The sequence below is a fragment of the Cheilinus undulatus genome, linkage group 16 (assembly GCF_018320785.1).
Source record: "Cheilinus undulatus linkage group 16, ASM1832078v1, whole genome shotgun sequence".
NCBI classification, from domain to species: Eukaryota; Metazoa; Chordata; class Actinopteri; order Labriformes; family Labridae; genus Cheilinus; species Cheilinus undulatus.
Genome location: NC_054880.1, coordinates 16,304,933 through 16,330,088, shown reverse-complemented (window position 1 = coordinate 16,330,088; position 25,156 = coordinate 16,304,933). Strand labels below are relative to the sequence as shown.

General features: G+C 40.4%; 1 protein-coding gene across 3 annotated transcripts in view; it reads right to left on the bottom strand.

Annotated features, from left to right (window-relative positions):
* Positions 1–25,156, bottom strand: part of samd12 (sterile alpha motif domain containing 12) — a 173,059-nt gene that overhangs the window by 83,234 nt on the left and 64,669 nt on the right. For all 3 annotated transcript variants that reach the window (XM_041809437.1, XM_041809435.1, XM_041809436.1), the window contains exon 4: positions 14,252–14,392. In XM_041809437.1, coding sequence (XP_041665371.1) covers positions 14,252–14,392 — 141 coding nt within the window. The remainder of the gene's footprint in view (positions 1–14,251; positions 14,393–25,156) is intronic.

The following is a 25,156-nucleotide window of genomic DNA, read 5'->3' as shown; positions in this document are numbered from 1 at the left end:
CACTGTTTATATATCTTGATTACCTCGTTTTATTACTTTATCCTTGTATTGTTTTGAATTCCAGCTGTGCCCTCTTTGCCTCTGCTTCATTAAGATGGCTACTCGTGGAGTTCATAACAGACTGCATCCCACTTTCCTGTCCTTGGGAGGAAAGAGGAGTGGGATCGTTTTGTTCCCGCTCCTTCCTGGATGGATGAAATGCGCTTCGCCTAACCTTGATGATCCTCTCTTTATTCCTGGGAAAAAAGAAAAGAAAATGGCCGACCGGCAGTCCAGTGTGAAGCGATCAGAGTGAGGCTGTAATTGGACGGCCCTGAGTGGGGAGTCTTCACTGCATGTCAAGGAGAATTACAGCTTTGGGTTATGAAATAGTGTTTTTGACTGGGTAAGAGGGGGGTTTCTTTCAATATGCTGCATTAGTTAGGCTCATTTTCTTCTCCCTGCCCTCTTGTTTTTTACTCGGAAATACAACCGTACTCCATTTGATGATTGAATGAACGCCACACTAGTTATGTGGGGTGTCTGCTCAACCTTCATTACTGAGACCAGCTTCGATTCAGGCCTTAATGAAAGGAGCTCTTGCTTTCACAACAGGAGATGCAATTACTCTCTGTATTTCATAACATTATTACCATGAGGTGAGGTGTGTGGCTGCATTGTGGATGTCTGCATTTAGACTCTGAGACCCTCACAGACCTGCAGCGTTAATGAGTGAGGTTAGAGCTCACTCTGTCGTCTGAGCAGTGAAGCCATTTGCTCCTAAATTACATTTCCTTTGTGGATGTGAGCCCATTTTAGCTCCTAATGCGAAGAGTCACCCCAAGGCATATGCGCTGCTTTCATATTCAAGGAAGGAAGGGTCAAAATGAAACTTTGGGAGACTTTATTAAGTGCGATATTACCATATACTTTCTATATCTATACGGATAAAGGAGAAAAAGAAACATTATTCACTTTGTCAGACACAGGTATTCACTTTGTCTCCGCCTTAATCACATCTTTCAGGCACCGAGCCATAGACGCAGGGTCTCTGAGGGAGGAATCTCGCTGACAGGAAATTATGAAAAGGAATTAATTTGACCTTCGCTCGCAGCAAGGAAAAGAGAGGGAGATAGAGGGGAGGGAGTCAAGGGAGGTTTAAGAAGGAAGAGCCTCCGTAGAGGGCACGATCCTGAGGAGAGAGCTCGGATAATGAGAGTTCTCAGCTCTCCGTGTGCAGGCCGGAGCAAGACGTCTGATTCCATGAAAAGCCCAGAGGAAGGACAGTAGTAGTCACCCTGAGCTCCACAAGTCTTCAGAGAGAACACTTTCAATAAAGACTTTGGAGGAAAGATACTCTTTTCACCCATGATATCCATCAGGACTCGCATATTCTAGCTTACTCAGAGTTTGTGTGCCGGAAAATTGGGCTTTCCTTCACTGAAGTCTTCTATGTTGATGCTGGCTGGAAACTGAGCAGCTCAATCTGATTATACCCAGTGTCGCTGACTGATCTGACTCCAAATCAATTGATTTTTTTACTAGTTTGGACAAACTGTGATGATCAATACATACACAAGTTGTCCAAGCAATGTTTTCGTTTCAAATGTAAGACTCTTTCTGGGGGAAAACATTTTAAAATGAATGTGTAATGACTATTTTTCTGCAGAGATGAATAGACAGACTATATGGAAAAAATAGCCACTAGGGCTGAATGATTTGCAAAAGTAATCTAATTGCGTTGAGGTATGACTTTTGTGAAGTAACACAATGCTTCATCAGTTTTATTTAGAATAACCTAAATATTTTTGCTCATATTACAAATGTGATGTCATTTGCTTTGTTTAAGGACCATCTAATTATTATGTCACTCATTTTGATGAAGAATAACATACATAAAACACGAAAAGGAGGATTTTTGTGAACCATTATAAAACATGACACTTGAATGTTTGCATAATGTGCATAAAATCTCAGCATTTATAAAACTGGTATTTTGACATATTTCAAGTTACAGAAATATTGCAATTTCTGCAACTTGTAAATTGCAGCAGGCCATGTTATGACTTAATCTAATTTGTGATTAATTGCCCAGCCCTAATAGCCTCACCAGTAAATTACTGAATTCAGGTGTTTCAATCAGACCCCTTGCCACAAGTGAATAAAATCAAGCATCTCGACATGCAGTTTCCTTTGCAAACAATTCTGATACAAAATGGATCTTTCTGAAGAGGAACTGCCTGACTTCACTGTGCCAACTGTGAGGTTTGGTGGAGGAGGGATAATATGGGGCTGTTTACAAGGTTTGGGCCCCCAGTGAAGGCCAATCTCAATGCTTCAGCATGCCAACAATGGACAATGCTATGCTTCCAACTTGTGGCAACAGTTTGTGGAGGCCCCTTTTCTATTCCAACATGACTGTGCTGCAGTGCACAAAGCAAGGACTGTAAAGACATGATTTGAGGAGTCAGGTGTGGAAGAACTTGACTGTCCCGCACAGAGCCCTGACTTCAGCTCCATCAAGCACCATTGGCATGAACTGGAATGGAGATTGCGAGCCAGTCCATCATCAGGCCCTGACTTCATAAATTCTATACAGAATGAATGGGCACAAATTCCCACAAAAATACTCCAAAATCCTGGGGGAAGCCCTTCAAGAAGAGTGGAGACTGTTATAGCTGCAAGAGGGGGGGACTCCATATTGAAGTACATGTATAGATGCATAGATAGATGGTTTGTTAGTTTGGTAGTCCCAGGGGAAATTCAAGAAGGTTGAGGTATTCAAGGTTTTCTGCTGTGAAAATTTCTACAGATATTTACAGCCCATACATCGGCCATTGGCAGTATATATCATATGTTGGCTTTAGACATGAGCAAAATGTACAACTGTACCATCTGGTACAGGCGATTGCTTGGGGTGCTACACACTCAAAGGGGCCCACCATTAGCCTTAAAAATTTTGAATGAAGACCTAAACATAAAACCAACATACCTGACTGACTACTTCCTCACACCTCTATGAGCCATATCAGACTAAGCCTCTCTTTTCACAGGAGGTGTTTTTTTTTTTTTTACATTAAAAGGTGTGTTTACATTGGTATCAGCTCAAATGAGTTTGGAAATATAATGCATATTGGGTGTTGGCTAAAATCTACAATAATAGATCCCTTCAGATTTCATGTGTGGTGAGTAATGAGACAGTTAAACATGCCCTTTCATTGTTATTTGCTAAAAACTTTCCTGGCTTTGGACTGTGAATATCAGTTGTATATTCTGAAATGTAAAATTGTTGACGTATCCTTAAAGTGGTTGGTTTTCCAACTAATTCTGCATGCAGTGAGGCAACAAAGGGAAAAGTATGGTGGTAGGACCAAAGTGTTGTAAGCACCTGCCAGTAAAAAAGCTACGTTTGGCATCAAAAGGCTCAGTAAGCAGACATGGTGGCATAGCTGAACAAATTCTGCATGCTCATGAGCTGCCTCGGTACATCTGAGGAAAGCTAATGCTGTCAATCTCTTCAGGCCTGTTAAAAGTTATTGATTTGGTTGCTTGTTATCCCACAACCATTGGACTGTAAAATGAGGTGTTAATCTACCAGCTGGGGAAAAAAACGTTGATCCAACGAGTGTGCAATTCTTGTTTTTATTTGTGCTTAGCTCAGTAAAGACTAGTCACTCCAGATCTCGATGTCAGCGAAGTTCTCCATGTTGTAGTTGTTATAACCGTGGAAAAGAGACAGTGGAGGACATCCTGTTCAGTGAAGCTCTCTGACTTAAAGAGATTTCCTTTATGAAGCCATGAAGCAGAGACAGATAATTCATTAGGGGGCCTGGAGCAGAGGAACTGAGCTCTGCTAAAGCACAACAGGAAAGCTTCCCTCATTTACTGCCCCAGGGCCACAAAAGCTGTTTGCAACTTTGGAACCAGAATAAGAAATTTAGACTTTTGTTTGAGTGATTCATGCTCAGAGAAGTGGCAGATTATCTCCAGTCTATTCACTATCAAACACACACAGTATATAACAAAAGCATGTCTGTCATATTTTGTAATTGATGAAGGAAACACTATAAAGCTGTACATCCACCAATGATTCTGATTTATGTAGTTCCTAATCCCAACAACAGACCCAATTGGTTGACAATCAGAAAATATTAAAAAAGCATCCCTTTAAGAGGCAGAAATCTCAAGCAAAATGAGTCTTATGGACATGCCATTCAAAACTTCTACCATGATCTGTGGTTTTTACTATATTCTTTTTCATTAAAGAGACCAAACATTAATCCTAATATAGTCAAGAAAGTAGGCTGTAATTTTAAACAGTTACTCAACAGGATTTGCAAATTAGCAAGCACTTGGCAGTGTTTTTGATCTAAAATACTTCATTTACCAGGCTGAAACCCAAGTAGAACTGGAGTAACTGGTCAAAAACCACCTGCTGGGCTTGGATGGCCCAAAAAGTGGATTAGATGGAGACAGCTGGCTGAAATTACAAACCCTTTACAATCGCAGTCTTTGCCATGTCACATGATCTATCCAGTCTTTGCAATATCAAGAAAAAGAAACAAAATTCATCAATCAATAAGAACACTTAGTTCAGAATTTAACAGGCATTGGTCTCACTGAATGAGCAGGAAAAGTGGTACTGCCTTCAATTCTTGCTTCTGCTTCTAGTGCCTTTGCCAATAGTCTTGTTCAATACCATAAGAGACTCAACATAAATCCACTAAGCTGAGCCAAATGATCCGGATCTATAAAAAGAGATGGCTGGGCTGGGTATGCATAGATAAAGCCAGGCCTTTTGTTCACTGGCGGACTACCAGTCTTTCATGTGTGCCAGTTTGTGTAGCAAACAGTACCAAACCAAACTGGATGTAGGCATCCAAGAACCCCTTTCTATGCAGTGTTGAGATATCTGATATCAAATCGTGTTCTGTATGCATGCAAGTGCATCCAAACCTGGCAGGAAGGATTTTCACTTCATATCTTAATGCCTAAAACAGATATAAATCCTTACATGGTATAAATAAGGTCTGAGACAGGAAACTAGAATCGACCAAGGCAGTTACATGGCTTTCCAATCTTTGTTTTCACACTTCATCAGGCTTCGGTGTGTAATGTACTCTTTGTGCTACAAAATGAGACTTAACATAAACCCACCGTCAACTGTTACTTAAGTGATAAAGAAAAAATTGCTCTTTTTTTATTATTTTGGATTTTTTTGCCTTTTATTTAGATGGGACAGCTGTATAGAGACAGGAAACATGGGGAGAGCGTGGGGAAGACACAAACAGCACCAAGACTGGGAATCAATCCTACTACCAGTGAGTTGAGGTCTATAGCCTCTGTATATTGGCACCTGATATACCCACTGAGCTAAACCAGCACCCAAACTGTCCCTTTTGAAACATAGAAACCTCACAAAGTGATGATCCAAGGAGAATTACTTCATATTTGATTAAAGGCTAATTTTGAAAGCGTTTAATTCACAAGTCCAAAGTCAAGAAAACACCCTGTAATGGTTGACAAGCCCAAAGTCAAGAAAACATCCCAATACAATCGACAAGTCCAAAGTTAAGAAAACACCGAATAATGGTCAACATGTCCACACTCAAGAAAACACCTGTGATGGTTGGCAAGTCCAAAGTCAAGCAAACTTCCTGAAAATGGTTGACAGGTCCAAACTCAAGAAAACACCCCATGATGGTCAGCAAGTCTAAAGTCAAGAAAACCTTGTGAAAACAATCTTAATCGAGTACTATTTATGTAACACTTCAAAAAGGAATTGGATAAACAACACTGAGTTGGTTTGCAGAATGAGGCTAACATTCACAATGTTCAGATGTCTGCTGAATGCCATTACTCAGCGCTTTGGTTAAATGTGAGTATTACCTAGTATCGTCTGCAAATTTTATCCCCAATTTCTGGATCAGAATAGTGCTAATCTGAACTGTTATTACAAGATTCTAACGGTCCTGTGAGTTCAGCATAGTATGTATTGGAAATGGTGGATTGCCCCCTCCAAGTACAGAATGGTATCCTTGCCAAAAGTGAAGGAGATGAAGTATCTAGGGGTCTTGTTCACGGGTGAGGGCAGAATAAATCGTGCGATTGGCAGGCAGATTGGTGCAGCGTTGGCAGTGTTGAAGATGTTGTTCTGGACTGTTATGATGAAGAGGGAGCTGAGCCAGACGGCAGGCTCTCAATTCACTGGTTGATCGTAGTTCCAACTCTCACCTATGGTCATGAGCTTGAAACTTCCAAAGTTAAGCCACTATAGCATCATCTTCAGCATATCATAAAAGGAGGCCTAACATTAATCCTACATACTTAACTTTAACCGGCAGAAACCTCGAGCAAAACCAGAACCACCGATAGAAAGTAACATGCCATGATCAGAAAGGCCAAAAGTTTGCTAGAGATGGATTAAATTTCTTTACTGCCACTGCTGAAGACTCTGGTACCAGCACATGAAAACATCACCTTCAGATTCTCGGTGTAAAGTTCTCAAAGTAAATGCAAATGATGGGAGACAAACTTCTAATAAATGTTTTACTTCTTGTGGACATACGTAAGTGAACAGAGTGAGGAAAAAGTGAGGCTGAGAAGCATCTATGACTAATTTCTCTCAAAGTTGACTTGCTCTTCTCTTCTAAATGAGACTCTGTTACAGTAAATGAAGCGTAAACAGCGAGCCTGTGTCTACATTCACAGATTAGCGCTATGTACTCTGAAAACCACTTTCATAGAGCTCTGTCAGCTGTGTAATTCAACTTTCTTTTAAGAGTGATGATTTCACAAGCCAGTAATAGCATATTTACTGGCACAGGCCTGTTATTGAAAAGTCTGAAATGGTTATAAGCATGAAATTGAATACAGAAGAAGAGTAAAATGAGATTTTTTTAGGAGCGTGGAGACGGGATGGCTTAGTGCCTTCTAAATTTTTGCATTAGAGTTAATTTAGAGGAATTCAGTGCAGTCACTATTTCAGCGGTTCAATTGTATTATCACGAAAACAACCTAATTAATCCCCACACTCTCATGGCCACTTTTTTATTGTCTTTAAATCTGACTTCAGAGAAGCTGATATGAAACCACATGCATGGGTAGACACCTTGTATTTTGTCTCAGGTACAGAAGGATCTCTGTTTGTTTCTATGGATACACGTATTAAGGCTAAATATAAATGTACAAAGAAGCAAGCATTTTAAAAACACTATCTCACAAGGCAGGAGCTGGAAACCTGTATCATGTCTTAAATCACCTCATAAAATTCAGCTTTATTGGTTTTCTCTCATGTATTGATCTTCTTAAATGTTCTCCCTTTTCATATTTTTCTAGTTTTATTTTATATGTGTTGATGTTTCATAAAAGCGTTTTTGTTGATTTTATCTTGTTTTTCATTTCCTCCCATTTGAGGCACAGCTGTGGTTGACAAGAGATGTTCAATAACATTTTTTATACTTAGCTGTCAGAAACAAGGTTTTATGCTTCATCGTATGATGCATCAAGACTCTTTCTAAGAAACACAATTCCAGTGCCAGACCATGGGTCTACATTGTTCTTTTCAGTTTTTCATTAAGTTGAATATGCAGCATCTTCAAAATCTGCTTTGTTAAGATGAGCTGAAACATAACAATATAAATGTCCTTCCAAGAAACTAAAATTCAACCTTCCAGTTTGTTGATTATCTTGCTGTGGGAAAAAAATACTGTGAATAAGAAAGCTCGCCAACTTTTTATTGTGTAGCAAGAGATGCATTCACCATATATGGAACAAATACCATTTAAATGTTATATTTGATGCACTACAAGGCCCCCATTTTTAGGGGTGGAAGAAAAAAAATCGATACAGCATAGTATTGCGATATTTTGTTTGGTGATATATCTTATCGTCTCGTCCACCAAGTATCGATTTTTTCAATTTAATTCCTAAGATGAACTAAAGTCGATGATAATGGAAAAATATAATCAATTGTTGGACAATTATTTGTCCAGTGAGGTCAGCAGAGGTGACAGTCATGGAGCAGGAGAAAGTTAGTACAACCAATATGGTGGCACCAGGGGAAGGAAATTAGAATGCAAGCAGGACACTAAAGGTTGGCAAGAAGTGCTACATGAAAACAAAATACTGACGAAATACGAAAAACATGAGGGCAAAACTAATGCTAAATCAGCTAAACAGTTGAAAAAATGGTATTGATTGCAATATATGGTATTGCAATTCTCATTGTATTGCAAAATGTTTGAAATCGCAATTATATCGAATTGTGACCCAAGTAGGGTGACAATATCATATCATGGGGCCACTAGTGATTCCCACCCTACCCCTCTTACAGCTATAACAACTTCCACTTTTCTTGGAAGGCTTTCCACGAGGTTTTGGAGTGTTTTTGTGGGATTTATTTGCCAATTTTTTTCTGTAGAGCATTTATGAAGTCAGGCATTGATGGTTCGCAATCTCCATTCCAGTTCATCCCAGTGGTGCTTGATGGAGCTGAAGTAAGGACTCTGTGCAGGTCATTCAAGATCTTTATTGACGCATCTTTACTTCGTGCTCTGGGCTACAGTCATGTTGGGATAGGAAAGGGCCTTCCCCAAAGTGTTGCCACAAAGTTGGAAGCATAGCATTGTAGCATCTGACATTTGACTTTGGACTTAATGATGTGAGGCGTGCATGCAGCTGCTCAGCCATGGAAACCCATTCCATGAAGCTCCCATTGTACAGTTTTTGTTCCTACATTAATACCTTTGGCTTTTACACTTCATTTATCTTAGCAGTCTTTAATCCGTTCTGGGAATTTACATGGTCCATGCTTCATTGCCGTTGTTCCTAAATGCTTCCACTAATATAATTTAAATTCAAAATACTTTGATATACTAATATCACTTACTTCTGCTCTGCAGAATGACCCATCTTGAATCACAAGTGTTTGTAAATGGAGACTGTGCTTGATTTTATTTACCTGTGACAAGTCTGATTGACACACCTGAATTAAATAATTAAACGGTGTGGCCTAATATTTAGTGTAGATGTCATTTAATTAGAAATGTTTCCAGCCATCCATAGTTTTTTTGTAGGTTTGCAATTGTAAATGAGGAATTATTAACTATTTAACCAAATATAACACAATCATACAGGAATGAGGATGCAAGGCTCAGGTTCCATCCACTGAAAAGGCACTCTTGAGGTCACTTTATCATTTGGGAATATTCGGAATTTAATCACAATTTTTCCACTGGAAGGGCACCCCAAAGGGCACTTCACAATGTTTTTTCCCTTGGAAGTCCACCTTATGGGACACTTTATCAAGTCTGTCAACAAACAGGGCACCCTTGAAGGCACTTAAGCAGGTTTTTGTCCACTGTAAGGGCACCCGACATGGTACTATATCATGTCTTATCTCCTAAAAAGGCATCCAAGGTTGTACTTTTGCCAAAGCAGCATGGCAGTGGTGGGTCAAGAAGAAGGGCTGCGTTAGTTTTTGTAGTGGCGGGACTGGCAGGAATCCCATGCATGAAAATAAAGTCAACTGCCCCTGACCTACAAAATCGACTTAGTTCATCCTTGAGTCAAAGTGGACAGTTGACCAAAGTTTGAAGAAAATCCCTTTAAGCATTCTTGAGACAAAATTAGGAGAAAAGGCTTGTCAACATGCGGCACTGAAGCTGACACAAGGAGAGTTCCTCATTGGAGCTTTAATCTAGATTTTATGCTATATAACATCTACTAAACACATATTATGACATCTAAAAGTCTTTGTTAGATTATAAACTATCTCAAACATACTCCCCTGACACCGTTAGGATTACCGTCCTTTTATTTGGTATTACTGATGTAATGCATCAACATGGCAAGGTGAGGCCTGTTAAGAGTTTCCCATTCTTCACACAGCCTCAGAACTTGTGTCATTTCTGTTTGGACAAAGGAGCAGAAGTGTAGGCTTAGTGAGGAGAATGCATGAACTAAGCACCCATTCTCTGCTCCCTGCACCGACTCCAAAGTGCCTCTATCAGGCCGTCCACTCCGCTCTCTCAAGCTGCTGTTGTTTGAATATCACTTTCTGTTTGGAGAGCATCGGTTCGTCTCTGTTGACTGTAAGCAATAAGTGATGAGCCTCCTCTCTCACCGTCCCCACGGCAAAGAGAGAGAGAGGGGGGAAATCTAATTATTTCCCTCCCATGGCCCAGCAAGCCTTAAAGGTTAATCACTGTCCGTCGAGTTAATTCTGTCTGGGTACACTGCAGTAATTACGACACCTCGCTCTCTCTTTTTCTCCGCCTCGCTCGTCCTTTTCTCTATTGTGTACCCCGGCTTGCTCCAGCACCTTCTTCAGCACTGCCTCTCTCTTTTTAGACAGGCAATGTCTCTCTCTCTCTCTATCTGTCATGCTCCGTCATGTTTGTCTTTTTGTCTAGATAGTTCCTCTTTCAGTCCAGGAGAGTTGGTCTAACCTGACCAAAATGTTAAGACTTTAACATCACTACTTTCCAAAATAAAATATCCTTTTATGAGATGAATTACACAATTATTTGTTCAGCTGTATGGGTATGTTCTAAACCATTTACATGTTGATTCTTTTTTCCTTTTCAAGTTTGTTCATTTCAAAGGAATGCTTGTTCTGAATGGTTAGGAATGCTGGAAATTAAGCTGTGTACAATGACCTTTGACCTCTACAAGCTAATCAGTTCATCTGTAAGTCAGAGTGGACAAACAAACTTAAATGGCCAAGCTTTATTTCAATCTTAAATGTGTCTGTTGAGCTGTTCCTCTAGATTAAGTAGACATTTCTTTAAGATTTGTCTCCTGACAGATCTCAAAGGAAGTAGTATTTCCTTTTCTCACCACTCTTTCTCACCTCCTCTCTCCTTTTCTTTCTCATCCTACCTTCTCGCCACCTACCGTCTCCCTCTCTTTCTCCGCTCTTCTGACTATTCCTCCTCCTCCTTTATTCCTCTTCATCATCTCATCACTGCTCTCTGCCAACTTCCCACTTTCTCTGCCTCTCTCTGGCTCACTTTCTTACCGCTGTATTCCCTTCTAGCAATCACTCAAGGAATTGCGCCATGGGCCTAGAAATACTCCTCCATCTCTTCTTCTTCCAATTTCTTCCCTCCCTGCCAAAAGCATCTCTAAAGGCGACAGCTCAAGAGACTTTTAATACTACTGGTTCCTTCTCTTCCTTCCTTAATCACTCCTCCACTTTTTTATGTTCCCATCAGATACATTTCTTCAGCTGCTTAGCATGTAAATTACATGTTTATTAAAGGCATTTTATTGTGGAAAATTCAAGATGGATGAAAGTTTTTCAAGATATTCATTCAACGTTTACTTCGGCTCAACCTCTGCAGAAACAATAAGGGACGTCCCTGAGACTACATCCATGTTTGGCACAGTCTAAGCCGCAAATATACTCCATTACATCCATGCATAAATAAACACCTCATGTGGGCCACCCTGCCTAAAAATTCCTCCTAAAATACGCAAACACAGAGATAAAAAATAGATTCCTCCTCCTCATTTCCTCACTTCTATAAAAATCTGCAGACTTCCAGCAAACTGTAGACTTTTCTGTTCCACTGTCTTTACTCCCCAAGGCCAAAAAAGGCTCAGCAAACAGCCAGTGGCCAGCTGTCTGTCTCTTCTCATATCATCAATACAGAGGAAAGGAGAGGAGAGGAGAGAGGAGCCCTGAGCCATCGCTCTGCTAAATTCCCTACCTCTCCTTCTTTCTTTTTGCAACATGCTAGGGGGCCGAAACATCATCAGGGGATGAAAGATGCATCATTAAACTTTCTTCATCAAGTACACTTTTTGCACTTGCAGTGCTCATAATCTCAGTTTTAGAGTGCTTCATACCATCATTTGTTGTTGCTAGGTTATGAAAGTTAACTTCTGCTTTCCTCTTGAGTGACCAGACTTATCCTCTGATTTAAATAACTCCACAAGCTTTATGTTTTGCTTTGTTAAGGAAAGATCACAAAGAAAACATAAAAAACTAAGTATAGGAATCATGTCCTGCATTAATAGCAGCTGTGGACAGGGAAATAGTGTCCTAGAGAAGATGAATCAGATGGTTTTACTCTGCCCTTGCAGTGGACAACTCTGATTTTGATAGATCTTTGAGGGAGAAGTGATATTTGGGAGCTACTTAAGTTGAAATGAATCTATCGCATAAGTTCAGTGAGGAAGACTATACATTTGCCTTCTCTTATAGTTTGCTTTCATTCACATCTCACTCCTCCATCTCCACCCATCTTTGCAGCCTCATCAGCTAGCAGTCTCCAAACTATTCTGCAGGTATCCAGCCACCACCACCTCCAGTGTCTGGACTCCACAGGGGAAGGATCTCAAAATCTCCTCAAAGAGTCCAAAAGTGCCAAAAATATTCTGTCAAGATTCATTCTAGGGATAAATTATATAGAAAAAGACAGTTATTGCAATAGTTTTTCTCTCTGCAATATTGCAATTTTTGATTGAAAAATTGAAATAAAACTTGACAAATGAAGTACCATTTATGCACATTTATTTAATTTAAATCAATTTTTTCTCTGATTGGTTCTTACTGCCATTTTTGGATTTTAAATAAAGCACTGCAGCCTCTGACAGTGGCTAAGACACAGTCAGAGGAGAAGGTTAAGAGGAGACAGAGCAGGTTGATGGAGAGGCTTGTTACTTCATCAACTCTAAATATCAACACACCAGTGTTCCTCAAATGCCATCAACCATTTCTAAAGACAAGACAAGGTGAAAGCCTGACATAAGGAAGAAAGACATAGACTCAGCTGCACAAAGTGCACTTCTCTGACTTCTGATGGCGAGTTCAGGTAGACTTTAAGGTATGCTTGTCCCAGAAATGAGAAAACCAATTGCAACAGATCACTCGACTATCACACATCCTCGCGATGTGAATATTGCGCATGCACACATCACCATCATGATAGAAATACATTAAATCACTCCGCCCTAGTTCATTCTTTATTCATAATCATATTTGTCTCTCCTGATTAAACAATATTAAACTGAGTGCTGCGAATGCATTGGGAAAAAAACAGCTGCTGCTGAGCTGCTTTGATTTAGTAAAATCCACAAAACTGTAGGAAGGAGTGCTACAAACTCAAATGTGTGTTTGAGGTACGCTCTGGCAAAAAAAAAAAAAAAAAAAAAAAAAAGAAAAAAGAAAAAAAAAAGGAACTCTCCTTCCTTTCCACTTTCTTTGCAAAATACAGTAACAATGGACATTAGATCTTACTGGTATAATTTACTGATTTCTTTTCAGTCTAAAGCCCAGTTCACATGAAGTGAGTTCAAACTCGCAAATGCTCTGCAACCTTTGAAAGCCTGTCAGTTCATGCCACAGCAAGTTGACATATCGTTTCCATAGCAACGCCTCTTACAGTCACTCCACTGAAAGTGATTTATTTTGACGTTACTGGGCAAAAGGCAGTACTGCACATGCTCTGATGTGCAAGCACACAGACACGCATTTGCAGAACCTCTGCCATGCTCTATGCTTTAAACACATAAAGATATAGAAGGAGCCCACTGTCCATACTCTACATTACTTCACTCATTCCTCAGCATGTTCTCCCAAAGTATTAGCATACACATCAAATACTCCAATACAACTGGTAATCATGGGGGCAAGTTGAAAGGGTTTTTCTTCACAGTTACACAATTCCATAGACTTTCTTGACTCTCTAATTCTAAAATGTCAATACTTTTTAGAAGGCTTGAATACCCTAAATGTGTGAATTTAAGTTTGAAGGTTCAGTGTAACCCTTTGGCTGATATTCACCCTGATATAATGTCTCCTGAGGATGCTTTTGATATGTCAATCCCTCTGCACTAATCTGATTTCACTACAGGATTTATGCTTGTGTGCAGTGGCCTTTAACCCACCTGTGATCACTGTACACCAGAAGATACCAGAGAAGAGAATGTGTGCATGACTGTTGTTGTTGTTGTTGTTGTATAATTATTTTTGATTCATCACTTCCTGCAAGCTTTAAAACATGCAATGATTGCCATGACTACAGGTGGCAGGGACATAAATGCCGATTTGAAAATTTAACAGAATGGGAGATGCTGGCTTTCGTGTGAATAATCTCCCCTCAGGAGAGAAGCAGATCGAGCATGTGTTGTAAAAATCTGCAGAGCATTGAAGCTTGTGTGACAAATATTATGCTTTATGAGATAAAAAAGCACTGCCATGCCATGTGTGAGGTGTATTATCTTGAATGATTTCAGATGACATTAAAGAAACTGGAAAAACCTTGTGTGAGTAGTTGAAGGGTCCTGACTTCCTCCCGGACGCGGAGCTGCAGGACCTGCTGCAGGATGTGCTGCCTCTGGGCTTCCTGCATGATGCCCATTCGTTCCAGCTTTCTGTCTGTCAATCTCATCAGAGCCCGCCCTGAGCAGAAAAAAAAAGACATGGCTGAAGGTTAAGCGCCAGAAGGAGAAACGCCATTTTGGGATTCAATATGCACAGCTGGAGACCCTTTAAAAGGATTCAGATTAAGCATTTATGTCCAAGGAGGAAACACACAAACAAACATGGCCACCACACAAATCATTCATCGTCTGATCTAAAGGGAGAGCTCTTCAAGGTGACACTGATTCCAACATGAAAACAGTTCAGCACATTCAATTTGAGGCAGATTTTCTCAAACGCCATATACATTTTCTACAAATAGAAGAGCTGTATCTCCCATGAGCAAGGATGCCTCACATCTTCTACCCTAATTGCAAATCCTTGTATAAAATCCATAATTTAATCATCCAATCAGTTTCTCTGAGTGGGGATTTGGGCTGCTGATTTATCCAGAGTGGAGTATGGTGTAATTATTAACGCTTGTTATGAGTGCTTTTGTAACATGAGGGGCTGTAAGCAGATAGGACGATAATTCAGGGTAATTACGAGGCATTAGGTCGAACCCCGAGAGTCTGTCTTTGCTTCCTCTGCCCTGATGAAAGCCTGGTTAGGACATGGGGTCAGACTGGTTAAGAGCAAGGGGAAGACCAGTCTGGTTAGGCCCATGAGTCCAAAACAATCTACTTCTTTGTATAATTTCTTCTCCTTTCATCCTCTACACTTCTTGTCATTGTCAGATCACCATTAGTAGAGTTAACACAGACACTAATGTGAGAGCCTGAAGATGAATGACGGATGAGGACTCTGAAGCAGGAAATGCTCTTCCATTGTGTTCAGCACACTATCCATGGGATACTGAGTTTGCTCCCCCACTTAATAAGAAGGATAACTTCACTCATGGTGCAAAAATGTCTCACCAGTCATGAAAAACATCTCTAAGTTTAAAGAACTGACTTTCAAAATCATGAAAAATGAGGCAGAAATATCTGTTCTAAGATGGTTTGGGTGTGTCAGTTGAATGAGCTGAAGCCACGCCCACTCACCAGAAATACAATGCCAAAATCAGAGTGGAGAAATTATCACTGTATTATCAGTCCTGTGTCAGCCACCAGAGACCCAATCACAGTTATTTCATGAGAGGCAGACAGTTCAGAGCTAAAAAGTCTCAGTTTCATTTTCTCATCCTGTATTTAACTCTTTAGGTAATCGTTATATCCAGAGGTGTAGGTGTTTTTTTACACTCAGCTGAGCTCTCACAGCAGCGTGAGGTAAAATCCTCAGCACCACAGAGTAAACGGAGGAGTGACCCTCCCCCTTAACTATCAACAGTTGGAGATAATGGCTGAAGATGTAACACCTGCGTCTCCTTCAGAGGAGCATGTTCATCCCTGGTCCAACATCAAGACTCTTTGCCTTTCAAACAACGAGGAACAACAGACACATAATGCGCTGCCTACTGTGTCACATCAAATCTAAGAAAGCACGTTATGGTAAGAAAGCTAAACAAGCTAATGACTGCACTGCTAGTTAGCTAAAGTACAAGTTCAAATCTCTGTTTTAACTTGCAGACTGCAAAGACACAGCTGTGTCAGTGATAAATGACGTCACATGTCCAACCACCTCTGCAACTCTGCCACAAATGTGATTTTACACAGCATTATTTAACGTTACAGTGTAGGTGATACTATTATCGTGTGTGTCATATCTCATATATCAATGATTATACCTATCATGGTTATAACGTGGGGCTAATGGGCCAAATTTGTTGAGTGATAATCAGGATAAAAATTCATAGATTGAATTGAATAAAATTAAAAATTAAATAAAAAAGGGCAAAAAGTCAGAGATGAGGCCAGTTCAACAGATTAATTTTATAACTATGAGCCAAAAAACATTAGCACATGATAAAATGAATATAATGTGATTAAAAAGAAAGAACTGCAAGGTATGAATTCATGTATGTGATATTAAAATAATCATGTAGAAATAAGATAACTGTTATGAGAAAGAGTCAGTTTTTTCTCATTATATTGAACGTTTCATCCCATAATTGTGATTAACAAACATAACTCGACTGCTGCTTTATGTATTAAGCTAAGTTTTTTTATTTCTTCTACTTTTGGCAAGTAATACTACTTTTTTATGACAATGTGCAAATTACATTACTACCCCTGAATAATATGTCATAATGCAATGTTTTAATAAATTGCACAAAATGAGGTTACTCACTACTTGAGTAGTCTTTTAAAAAGGTACTTATTTACTCTTACTAAAGTACTCATTTTTATGAGTACTTTTTCTTCTACAAGAGTAATTTTTATTGTTAAGTAACAGTTCTTTTACTTGAGTGCTGTAACTGTTTACTCTACTCATTACTGTTATATCTCATTTTCTGAGTTATGTAAGTAATAAGTTATGTTTCCTTCCCGGTTATGAGACGTCTTTGTTGTTAAGTTGCTGCTGAAAACAATTTCCTGATGTTGCTCTTCAAAATAAAAGTCTTCAATAATGATTCACATTGGAGGCTTTTATTGTGACAGACTTGGCAGGAATAGAACATGTCTATCAACAGATACTCGACAAAACTTTAGCATCGCAACGCTACAAGATGAGCGGTTGAACTGTTTCTGCTTATAGAGAGACAGCCACAGATTAAAATGCACCTACAGCAGGTAAGATGTTTGTTTCAGCTGCATCTGGTTCATGTAAAAAATAGACAAGCACTCCAGCAATTAGCCTTCCCCCTGACCTTATGGTGAAATCTGTCAGCGACACAAAAATTGTGGGTTAAATTTACTGTTTTCTGGCACAAATATCTCTGTTATGATACTTTTAATTAAATTGTTGTGGTGCTGGGGGGGGGGGTCCCCATAGGGGGTGGTGACATCCCTCCTTTTGCCCTGCCCAACATTAACCGAGTAAGGAAAGAGGTGAACAACTTTCTGATTTTATGAATAAAAAATTCAGTCACATGTAGATCTCAGCGTTTTCACATGTTTACAGTAACAATATTCAATCTTAGGGGGGCAGCTTGTTTTGATACAAGAAAGGGGAACCACTGGTCTAATCCCATTGCTGGAATTGCAATCAGAGAGAAAGGTCTCTATCCAAATATCTCTATTCAACAAATCGAAATTATTCCATATTAAATTCCCATTTGTAAAAAATGCTGAAAACGAAGCAGACTTTATGTATTTTCTCATGACTTGTTTTGACAGACCATCCTTGGTCATTAGGTCCCCCAGAGTCCCCCTGCCACTTTGCCACCTCATCACAGGAGGGAGTAGTTAGAAAACTAAGCACCCTGAAGTGTGGGTGGTCTACAGTGAAGTGTTAGGCCAATTTTCTCCCTGTCTTCACAAAAGAAGCTCTTCGCTTGGCGTTGAGGCCAGATGGGGCTAAAATGCCAAACACAGTTAAGATGCTTCATCACAAAATGGCTGCTGGAAGTACCCATTACATAAACAGTGGTGAGCTGAGTAGAGTCATAAAGGCTTGGAAGTGAGAGGAGCATATTAAATGAGGACGATGTGAAGACAAAGATTAGTGAGGTGGAAAGAGAAAGTGGACTGATGAATCAAAGGCGGGGCGGAGGGCGGGGGGGGGGTTAGGGTGAAGAGGGGGACTTTTAAATTGGCAGGAGAGAAATCTGTGCCCATAAAACACGCTGTTATGAGACTATAAATATTGACCAGCCATCACCTGGTCCCACTCTCTGTAACCAAAGATAGATTGGCATGGCAACAGAGGATCACTTTGTCTCTGCTTCAGTAACGTCTATCTTTAATAACAGCAGGTACATGTGATACAACTGACCACGAGTAACAAAGACCTCCCACGCTGTCTTTACTCATGGGAGCTTTTACCAGGCATCCATGCTGAAATGGACAGCATGATTGGATTTTTGTCTGGCTGAAAATGGCAAATAATGTGGAATGAGCAAATATCAGTGCTCTTCTGTTGTGTCCAATCAATTTGATGCTGGCTTCTGGTGTAACTGACTGCTGATTTAAAGGGGGAGTTTTACTAAGCAGAGGATGTCTTCTACTTGGCAAACACTGATGTATTTTCATGGTAAAAATTGACTGGGGGTCTTACATCAAAAGCAGTTTTGAAAAAAATAGAATCGGCTAAATTTTTAACATTGGAATGTGCTAATTTTCATGATCAATGCCTCTCTACTTAAGAAGAAGTAGTAAACAAATGCAGAAAGCTAGAGCAGTTTAGTCCTAAAGAAAACCAGCCTACCATCCTCAAGATGCCAGGCACTCCAAAAAGAAACTAGTACACTAAATAGCATGGGAAATAATCCACTATAGATTTATTAAAGGGATAGTTCAGCATTTTTGAAGTTGAGTCGTATGAGATAGGAAGCAGTAGTATTGGCATTAGCCTACATTGATTTCAAAGAGCACTGCTCCTTTAAGAAGCCGGTTGTACCAGCCAGGAAGCTAGGCTTTACAGCGTAACAGATGGGTACAGTTTCTCTGCAGAAAGTTTTTGGAAAAAATGGGCCAAAAACACAATGTTGCAAGAGCAGGTAACCAGTTGCCAAAGCCTGCATGGAGAAATAGTGACAAAAACCCTGAGGCTTTCTTGGTTAAAAATAAGATGCATCAAAAATTTTCAGTCGTGCGTACATTTCAACCAAAATTGTTTTTGGCCCTTTTTTACTAAAAACTGTACTCATCTGTTACGCTGTATAGCCTAGCTTCCTGGATGGTACAACCAGCGAGTCCTTAAAGAAGCAATGCTCACTGAAATCCCTGGAGGCTAATTGAATCACTACTGCTGGTAACTCATATGACCAACTTCAAAATGCTGAAATATACTTTTAAGATTACATTTTTGGGCGTAAACAAAAAGAAACACCATAGTAAAAAAGCTTTAGGTGTTTTACAGGGTTGGCTTTGTTGTCTTAAGGTGGAGCCAGAAGGTTGGCTCAGAATACACAAATGCAGTCAGTTTTTGACCGGACTGCACAGTCATAGCTCATCATCGAACATCGGCCCAAATATGAGCAGAAACAACAAACGCTCTTATAGCATGACATAATCAACGACGCATCCAAGACGCCCCATAACCACAAGTTGACAAGGCTAGAATGTAAGGTTTTTTTTAAATCTAGTTTTACACCCTGGACTGAATTTAACAACATTTATTCTGATGCCTACTAGTTGTCATCAGGATATATGTATGTGGGCGTACAAATAAAAAAAAGTCATAAAAAGATAAAATTACAGAAATGTTTCAATTTATTTACATTTTATTACTAACAGCTGACTTAGTGGGTGGTTAAGATTTAATGAAGCGTTGATGAAGCTCTGCTTCTGTTGCAGGTACAGTGCGTACAGAAACACCTGTCAGTGGAGTTGTTCTGGTGGCAGTCCTTCAGACGTGCTGCCACCTCAGTCCAAGAAGAAGAAGAGAGATAGAGAGAGGTGCTTGAAAAATACAACAGCTTGCTTCTGGCCAAAAAAATGTGCCAAGATAGCACAGAGTAAACCTGCTGATAGGAAATGAAGCCCTTGATTTCTGTACTGACTCAATACTCAACCAAAACAGACCAAAGGATGATACGAGTGTACTTGTTTTGGTGCTTAGAGTCTACCAGATACAGAGACGGTGAACTTTCTTGAATACACCGCCCCTGTCAGGCGTTAAAAAAAACAAAACCAAACACAAAATATATGGCAATATACTGGAGATTTTTATGGTGTTTTCATTGATACATTTTTTAGTTAGCATGCTTTTGGGACTAAATGAGGTGAGGAGTTGCTAGTTTTGTTTGCTGTACCCTCACCTTCATCACTTTCTAGCAGGATTCGTTCTGACTCTCGGACTACTATTTGATGGAGAAGGCAGGCAGCCCACACCGTGAGTTTGAGGTTTTGCTGTTTTCCACATTAAAGGGCTAGTTTCTGTTGCCATGGGCGGTGCAGGAGAGAGTTATTGCAGACAACAAACTTCAGCAGGAGAGAGCACACCTTTCACCTTATAGTTCTGCTTACACCAATCACACAGATGCAAACGGGTGATATTCGGCTTGTTATGGCGTTTTTGGTGTCAGAGTGAAACATGCTGCTGACTGGACTCAGTCTGAGCTGTTGTCTGTCACATATCACTTTGCTTTGCTATGTTCATCTTCTTTTGCAGCTGAGTGTTTTAAATCATCCAACAGTGATGTGTAATTTTGAGCAGACAGAGAACAACAAGTCAAGGCTAATCCTAAAGTATTCCTTCTTGATTACTCCTTCTCTTATGATTCAGAATGGGTCTTTAATCACTACTGAGTATAAATGTATGTAGAGGTTTGAGTATCCTCTCACAGCGTAAACTGTATTAATGTAGGCAGGTGCAGCACTGCCTGAAATATGAGCACGCCGACGATTGCAAACAAACTGCCAGTTCACGCCGCTGGTTGCCAACGCGCCTCTCCTTCCGGTCGGACAGGCAGTATCAGCGGGGTGGAACAGCCTCTGAAAAAAGTCCAAGCTTTCACTCGCCTGCCCTGCAGTTCTGAGCCATTGGCTTCGACAATCCCACCATGCCTCAGCTGGGGATTTTTCAAACCACAATTAATACACTGAGCAGTGTAGCATGGCCATGAGGAGAGGCAGGGGAGGAAGAGGAGGAGGAGGAGGATGTGGACAGTGGAATAAATTGGTGGAGAGGAAATAAATGAGGAAAGGGAAGGACATGTAGAGAGAGGCAGAAATTTGATAGGAAAATTAGCTGTAACAGCACACATTTATGTGATATAGTGGGGTATGAGCTAAATAAAATGCACAGCTATTGTTGTGCTTTGTGGTGAAATCAACTAAGTAGAGCTTCAAGGAGAATCTCCTCGGATCATGTGGTAGGTCAACACAGAAAGATGTCAAAGAGAAAACATGGCAGAAAATCATTAACTCTTGACCCATAACATATTTAACACTCTCACAATGACAGAGTGAGGAGGGCGAGCAAGCATCCTGTACAATCCTTTTAAAGTCAACAAGGACCCTTTAAGACCCCCAACTTAACCATTTCTTCTTCTTTCACTGCAGTTTTTTCATGACAGAGTTTGAAAAGGACTGATATTTTCATATCATCTTCTCTTCAATGCTCACCTACAGTACTTTTCAGTATTTCCTTTGAAATGTGCTGAAAGAATTTTTTAGGTTTTGCCAAAATGTCAGTCACCGACGAGACGAGATCAGATTGCAAAAAGAAGGGGAGAAAGGATTCAACACTAAAATAGCAGGATCACATATTTGGCTTTATGGTTGGCTGTGATTTTTGGAAGCAGTTCATTTCAGGCTTTGGTGCCATCGATAGCCCCTCCATTAACTGACTCTCCTTTTCCACACATCTGAGGCTAAAATGTTTGGATTCATTATTTTCAGTGCATTTGGAAATATCTAGACAATATCACACATAAGTATTCAGACTCTTGACTCAGTACTTAGTTGAAGCACCTTTGGTAGCAATTACAGCCTTGAGTCTATTTGAATATGGCACAACAAGCTTTGCACACCTGGATTGGGGGATTTTCTGCCATTCTGCTTTGCAAATCCTCTTAAGCTCAGTCAGGATGGATGGAGATTGTAGGTGAACAGCAAATCTCTCCAGAAATGTTCAATAGGGTTCAAGCCAGGGCTCTGGCTGGGCCGCTCTTAGACATCCACAGAGCTGTCCCTAAGTCACCACTGCCTCATTGCCATGTTGGAAGTTGAACTTTCGGCCCAGTCTGAGGTCCTGAGTGCTGCGGAAGATCTTCATTGAGGATATCACTGTACTTTTCTCCATGCAGCTTTCCTTCAGTCCCTGCTGAACCCCACTGCTTAATGCTGCCACCACCACGCTTCACTGTTGGGTCAGTATAGGGCAGGCAGGGAGCCATGCCTGGTTTCCTTCAGCTTTAATATTTCAAATTGAGGCCAAACAGTTCAATCTTGGTTTCATCAGACCAGAGAATCTTACTTCTCACAGTCTGTGAGTCCTTCAGGTACTTTTTGCAAACTTCAAGTGGACTTTCATGTGCTTTATACTGAGGAGAGGCTTCCATCTAGCCACTCTGCCATAAAGCCAAGATCAGTAGAGGGCTGCAGCGATGGTTGTCCTTTTGGAACCTTGTCCCATCTCCACAAAGGATCTCTGGAGCTCAGTCAGAGTGACCATCAGGTTTTTGGTCAGCGCTCTTACTAAGGCCTTTCTCCCCTGACTTCTCAGTTTGGCCGATGAACCAGCTCTTGGAAGAGTCCTGGTTTTACCAAACTCCCTCCATAGTGCACTTGGGAACCTTAAGTGCAACAGAGACTTTGTAGCCTTGAATTTTCTACTAGGGTTTTAAAAATCCTTCGTTGTGTGTTTATCTAAATCCTTCAAAATCTCATCCTAGTAAGAGCTTGATCTAAAGAATGTCAGTGTATAGCCAAAAAGAATTTTTTTTTTTGCTTGAAATGAGAGATTCAAAACAAGGAAACAAGTAGTTTGCCAATTACTGTTTTAAATAGTAATACAAAACACTGCCATTGGCTCTTTCAGGCAGTTCATATTAAATCAAGAATAAAAAATTGTCTGTTTCTCATTTTTTGTTTTCCACAACCAAATTAATATAAGACAATCAGTTTTTTCATCTTATTGTTTTCATGTTCTGATGAAAGAAAAAAGATCGTAAAATGAAAAAGATTCACCAATTTTCTGCTCCTTGAGCAGTTTTAATCAAGTCATTTCTATTTGTAAAATGAAAAAAGAGAAACAACAGGCAAAAAAATGAAAACAAAGAATTGAAACAAGACACAGTTTCTGTTTTCTGTTTGATTTTCAATTTTATACGAACTGTCGTTTCCCCCCTATGTTTTCTTCTTCGTTTTAATAACACTGTAATTGGGAAACAGCGTGTTTCTTGGTTTTGGATTTCACATTTTAAATCAAAAATCCATTGGCAGTAAAATACACTGACCATGGCGCCCAAACTTTGTAGTCATGAGTCCCGATGGAGCTGATAACATCTTGACGCCAGATACAACATGACACCTTAGAAGTTTGGCAGAGCCCAGGCTTGATGGTTTGGACTTGTTTTGGCATCACAAAGGGGGCCTAGACTATGTTGGAAAGCGTATTAATGTCTTTTGCTGATCCTGCAGTTTGTTGCTACATGATATATGGCATGATGCACAAAGCAAATATTAGCTCACATGTAAACACACATGCTTTACAGTAACACTGACATGAGTGCTCACAGGCATGTTGTCCCCTGATAGTAGATTAATAGCTGAGCAGCAGTGTTGGGCTGAGCTGATTAATCCACAGCTATAGCCGGCACGTCAACCACAGCTTTGATTAATAGGAGCTTATAGTGCATTTGAACACACACAAACAAAGTCATACTATATAGACCTGTCACATTTAAAAGCATGAGCAGGCTGGGGGAAAATCTGCCAAGTGGCCACATTTGCACACGCATGTACAGAAAGTGACACTTTTCTTGCAGGAAGCCACTCCATTCCCCCATGGAGCTAAAATGCTATGCTAATTAGGGGGTAAGGACAGGAGCACAATGGCTGCAAATTAACCTTCCTCTCCCTCTCATTTCAAAAATCCCACTTTTTGGCCCTGACATGTTTTGGCAGCTGCTCTGAAAGCTGGCGCCACGGTGCTAGAATATCTTCTATGACTACTTCTCCTCAGGTAAATCTCCCTCACCAGTCACACACATTTCTCAAATCTCCCGCGCAGCTGTGCACCCATATGTGTGTCCTCTAGGGATGAATGTCACCCAGCTACATTTGGACAACTGCACTCCAAAACCTACACTACACTCTGTCAAGCACAGAATAACAAGTGCTGGGAGTGTTGAGGGCTGGATAGTGAGTATACTTTTTCTGCTAGGATTCCCTTAAAGAGTGAAAAAGGGCTAACAGCTTTGGATTCAACCATCTAACGACAGAAAATCATAGACTGTAGAGGCGCTGAGCTGAACCTTTGCTGTGATAACACGCAGCTTGAAGTCCTTAAAGTAAATTGTAACTGATTGTCACAGCTACAGAGCTGCCTGTAGCCCTGCAGCTAAAGGGCTACCGCGGCCGCTAAGCACCTGTGATCCGATGCTAATGCTATTCCTGACCGCAGCAGAGGAGGCTGGTTATGATCCTACTGAGAACAGGGTTCTGTCTTGGTAATTAAACCCATCCAGCCAGCCAGAGAGGGAGAAAGAGACACACAAATACACACCCACACACGGATAATAAGCCGCCTCACTCCTGCGCTTGTCACAGCAGCCGTAGCCTCACGCTGATTTCACCACTACTGATCTATTTCAGTTTGCTCATCATTATCCGGCACCGCTGTTGGTTAGCCGCTGCTAACAACCTGCAGACAGCTCACTGGGACTCTGATGCTGTGGATTCAGTCATAATGACAGAAATCCGTGATAGGTTTATCACAGAACTAACTAACTTTCCTGAGTTTAAGTGACTTTTTAAGAAGCGGTCATTATAGAAGGACTGCTGGACGTGATGACTTGCTGTTATTCATGAAGGGGTTCACTGAGAGTTCATGAACACTTGTACTCTATGACGTGCTTTTTCTGATGATTTGCGCTGTAATATAAGCGGGATGTGGTGACTCAGTCATTTGTGACCCACTGTCAGCTGACACATGGCCCCAATGATGACGAGAAGAAGTTAAAAAGAGATTTAAAAAAGAGTAATGAATCGATATTATCCATCAATTTTCACCTCAGAATTATCAATATGATGTAATAAAGTTAAGATCAAGAAGGAGGACCGTCATCCTTTCATTCATTAATCCTCATTC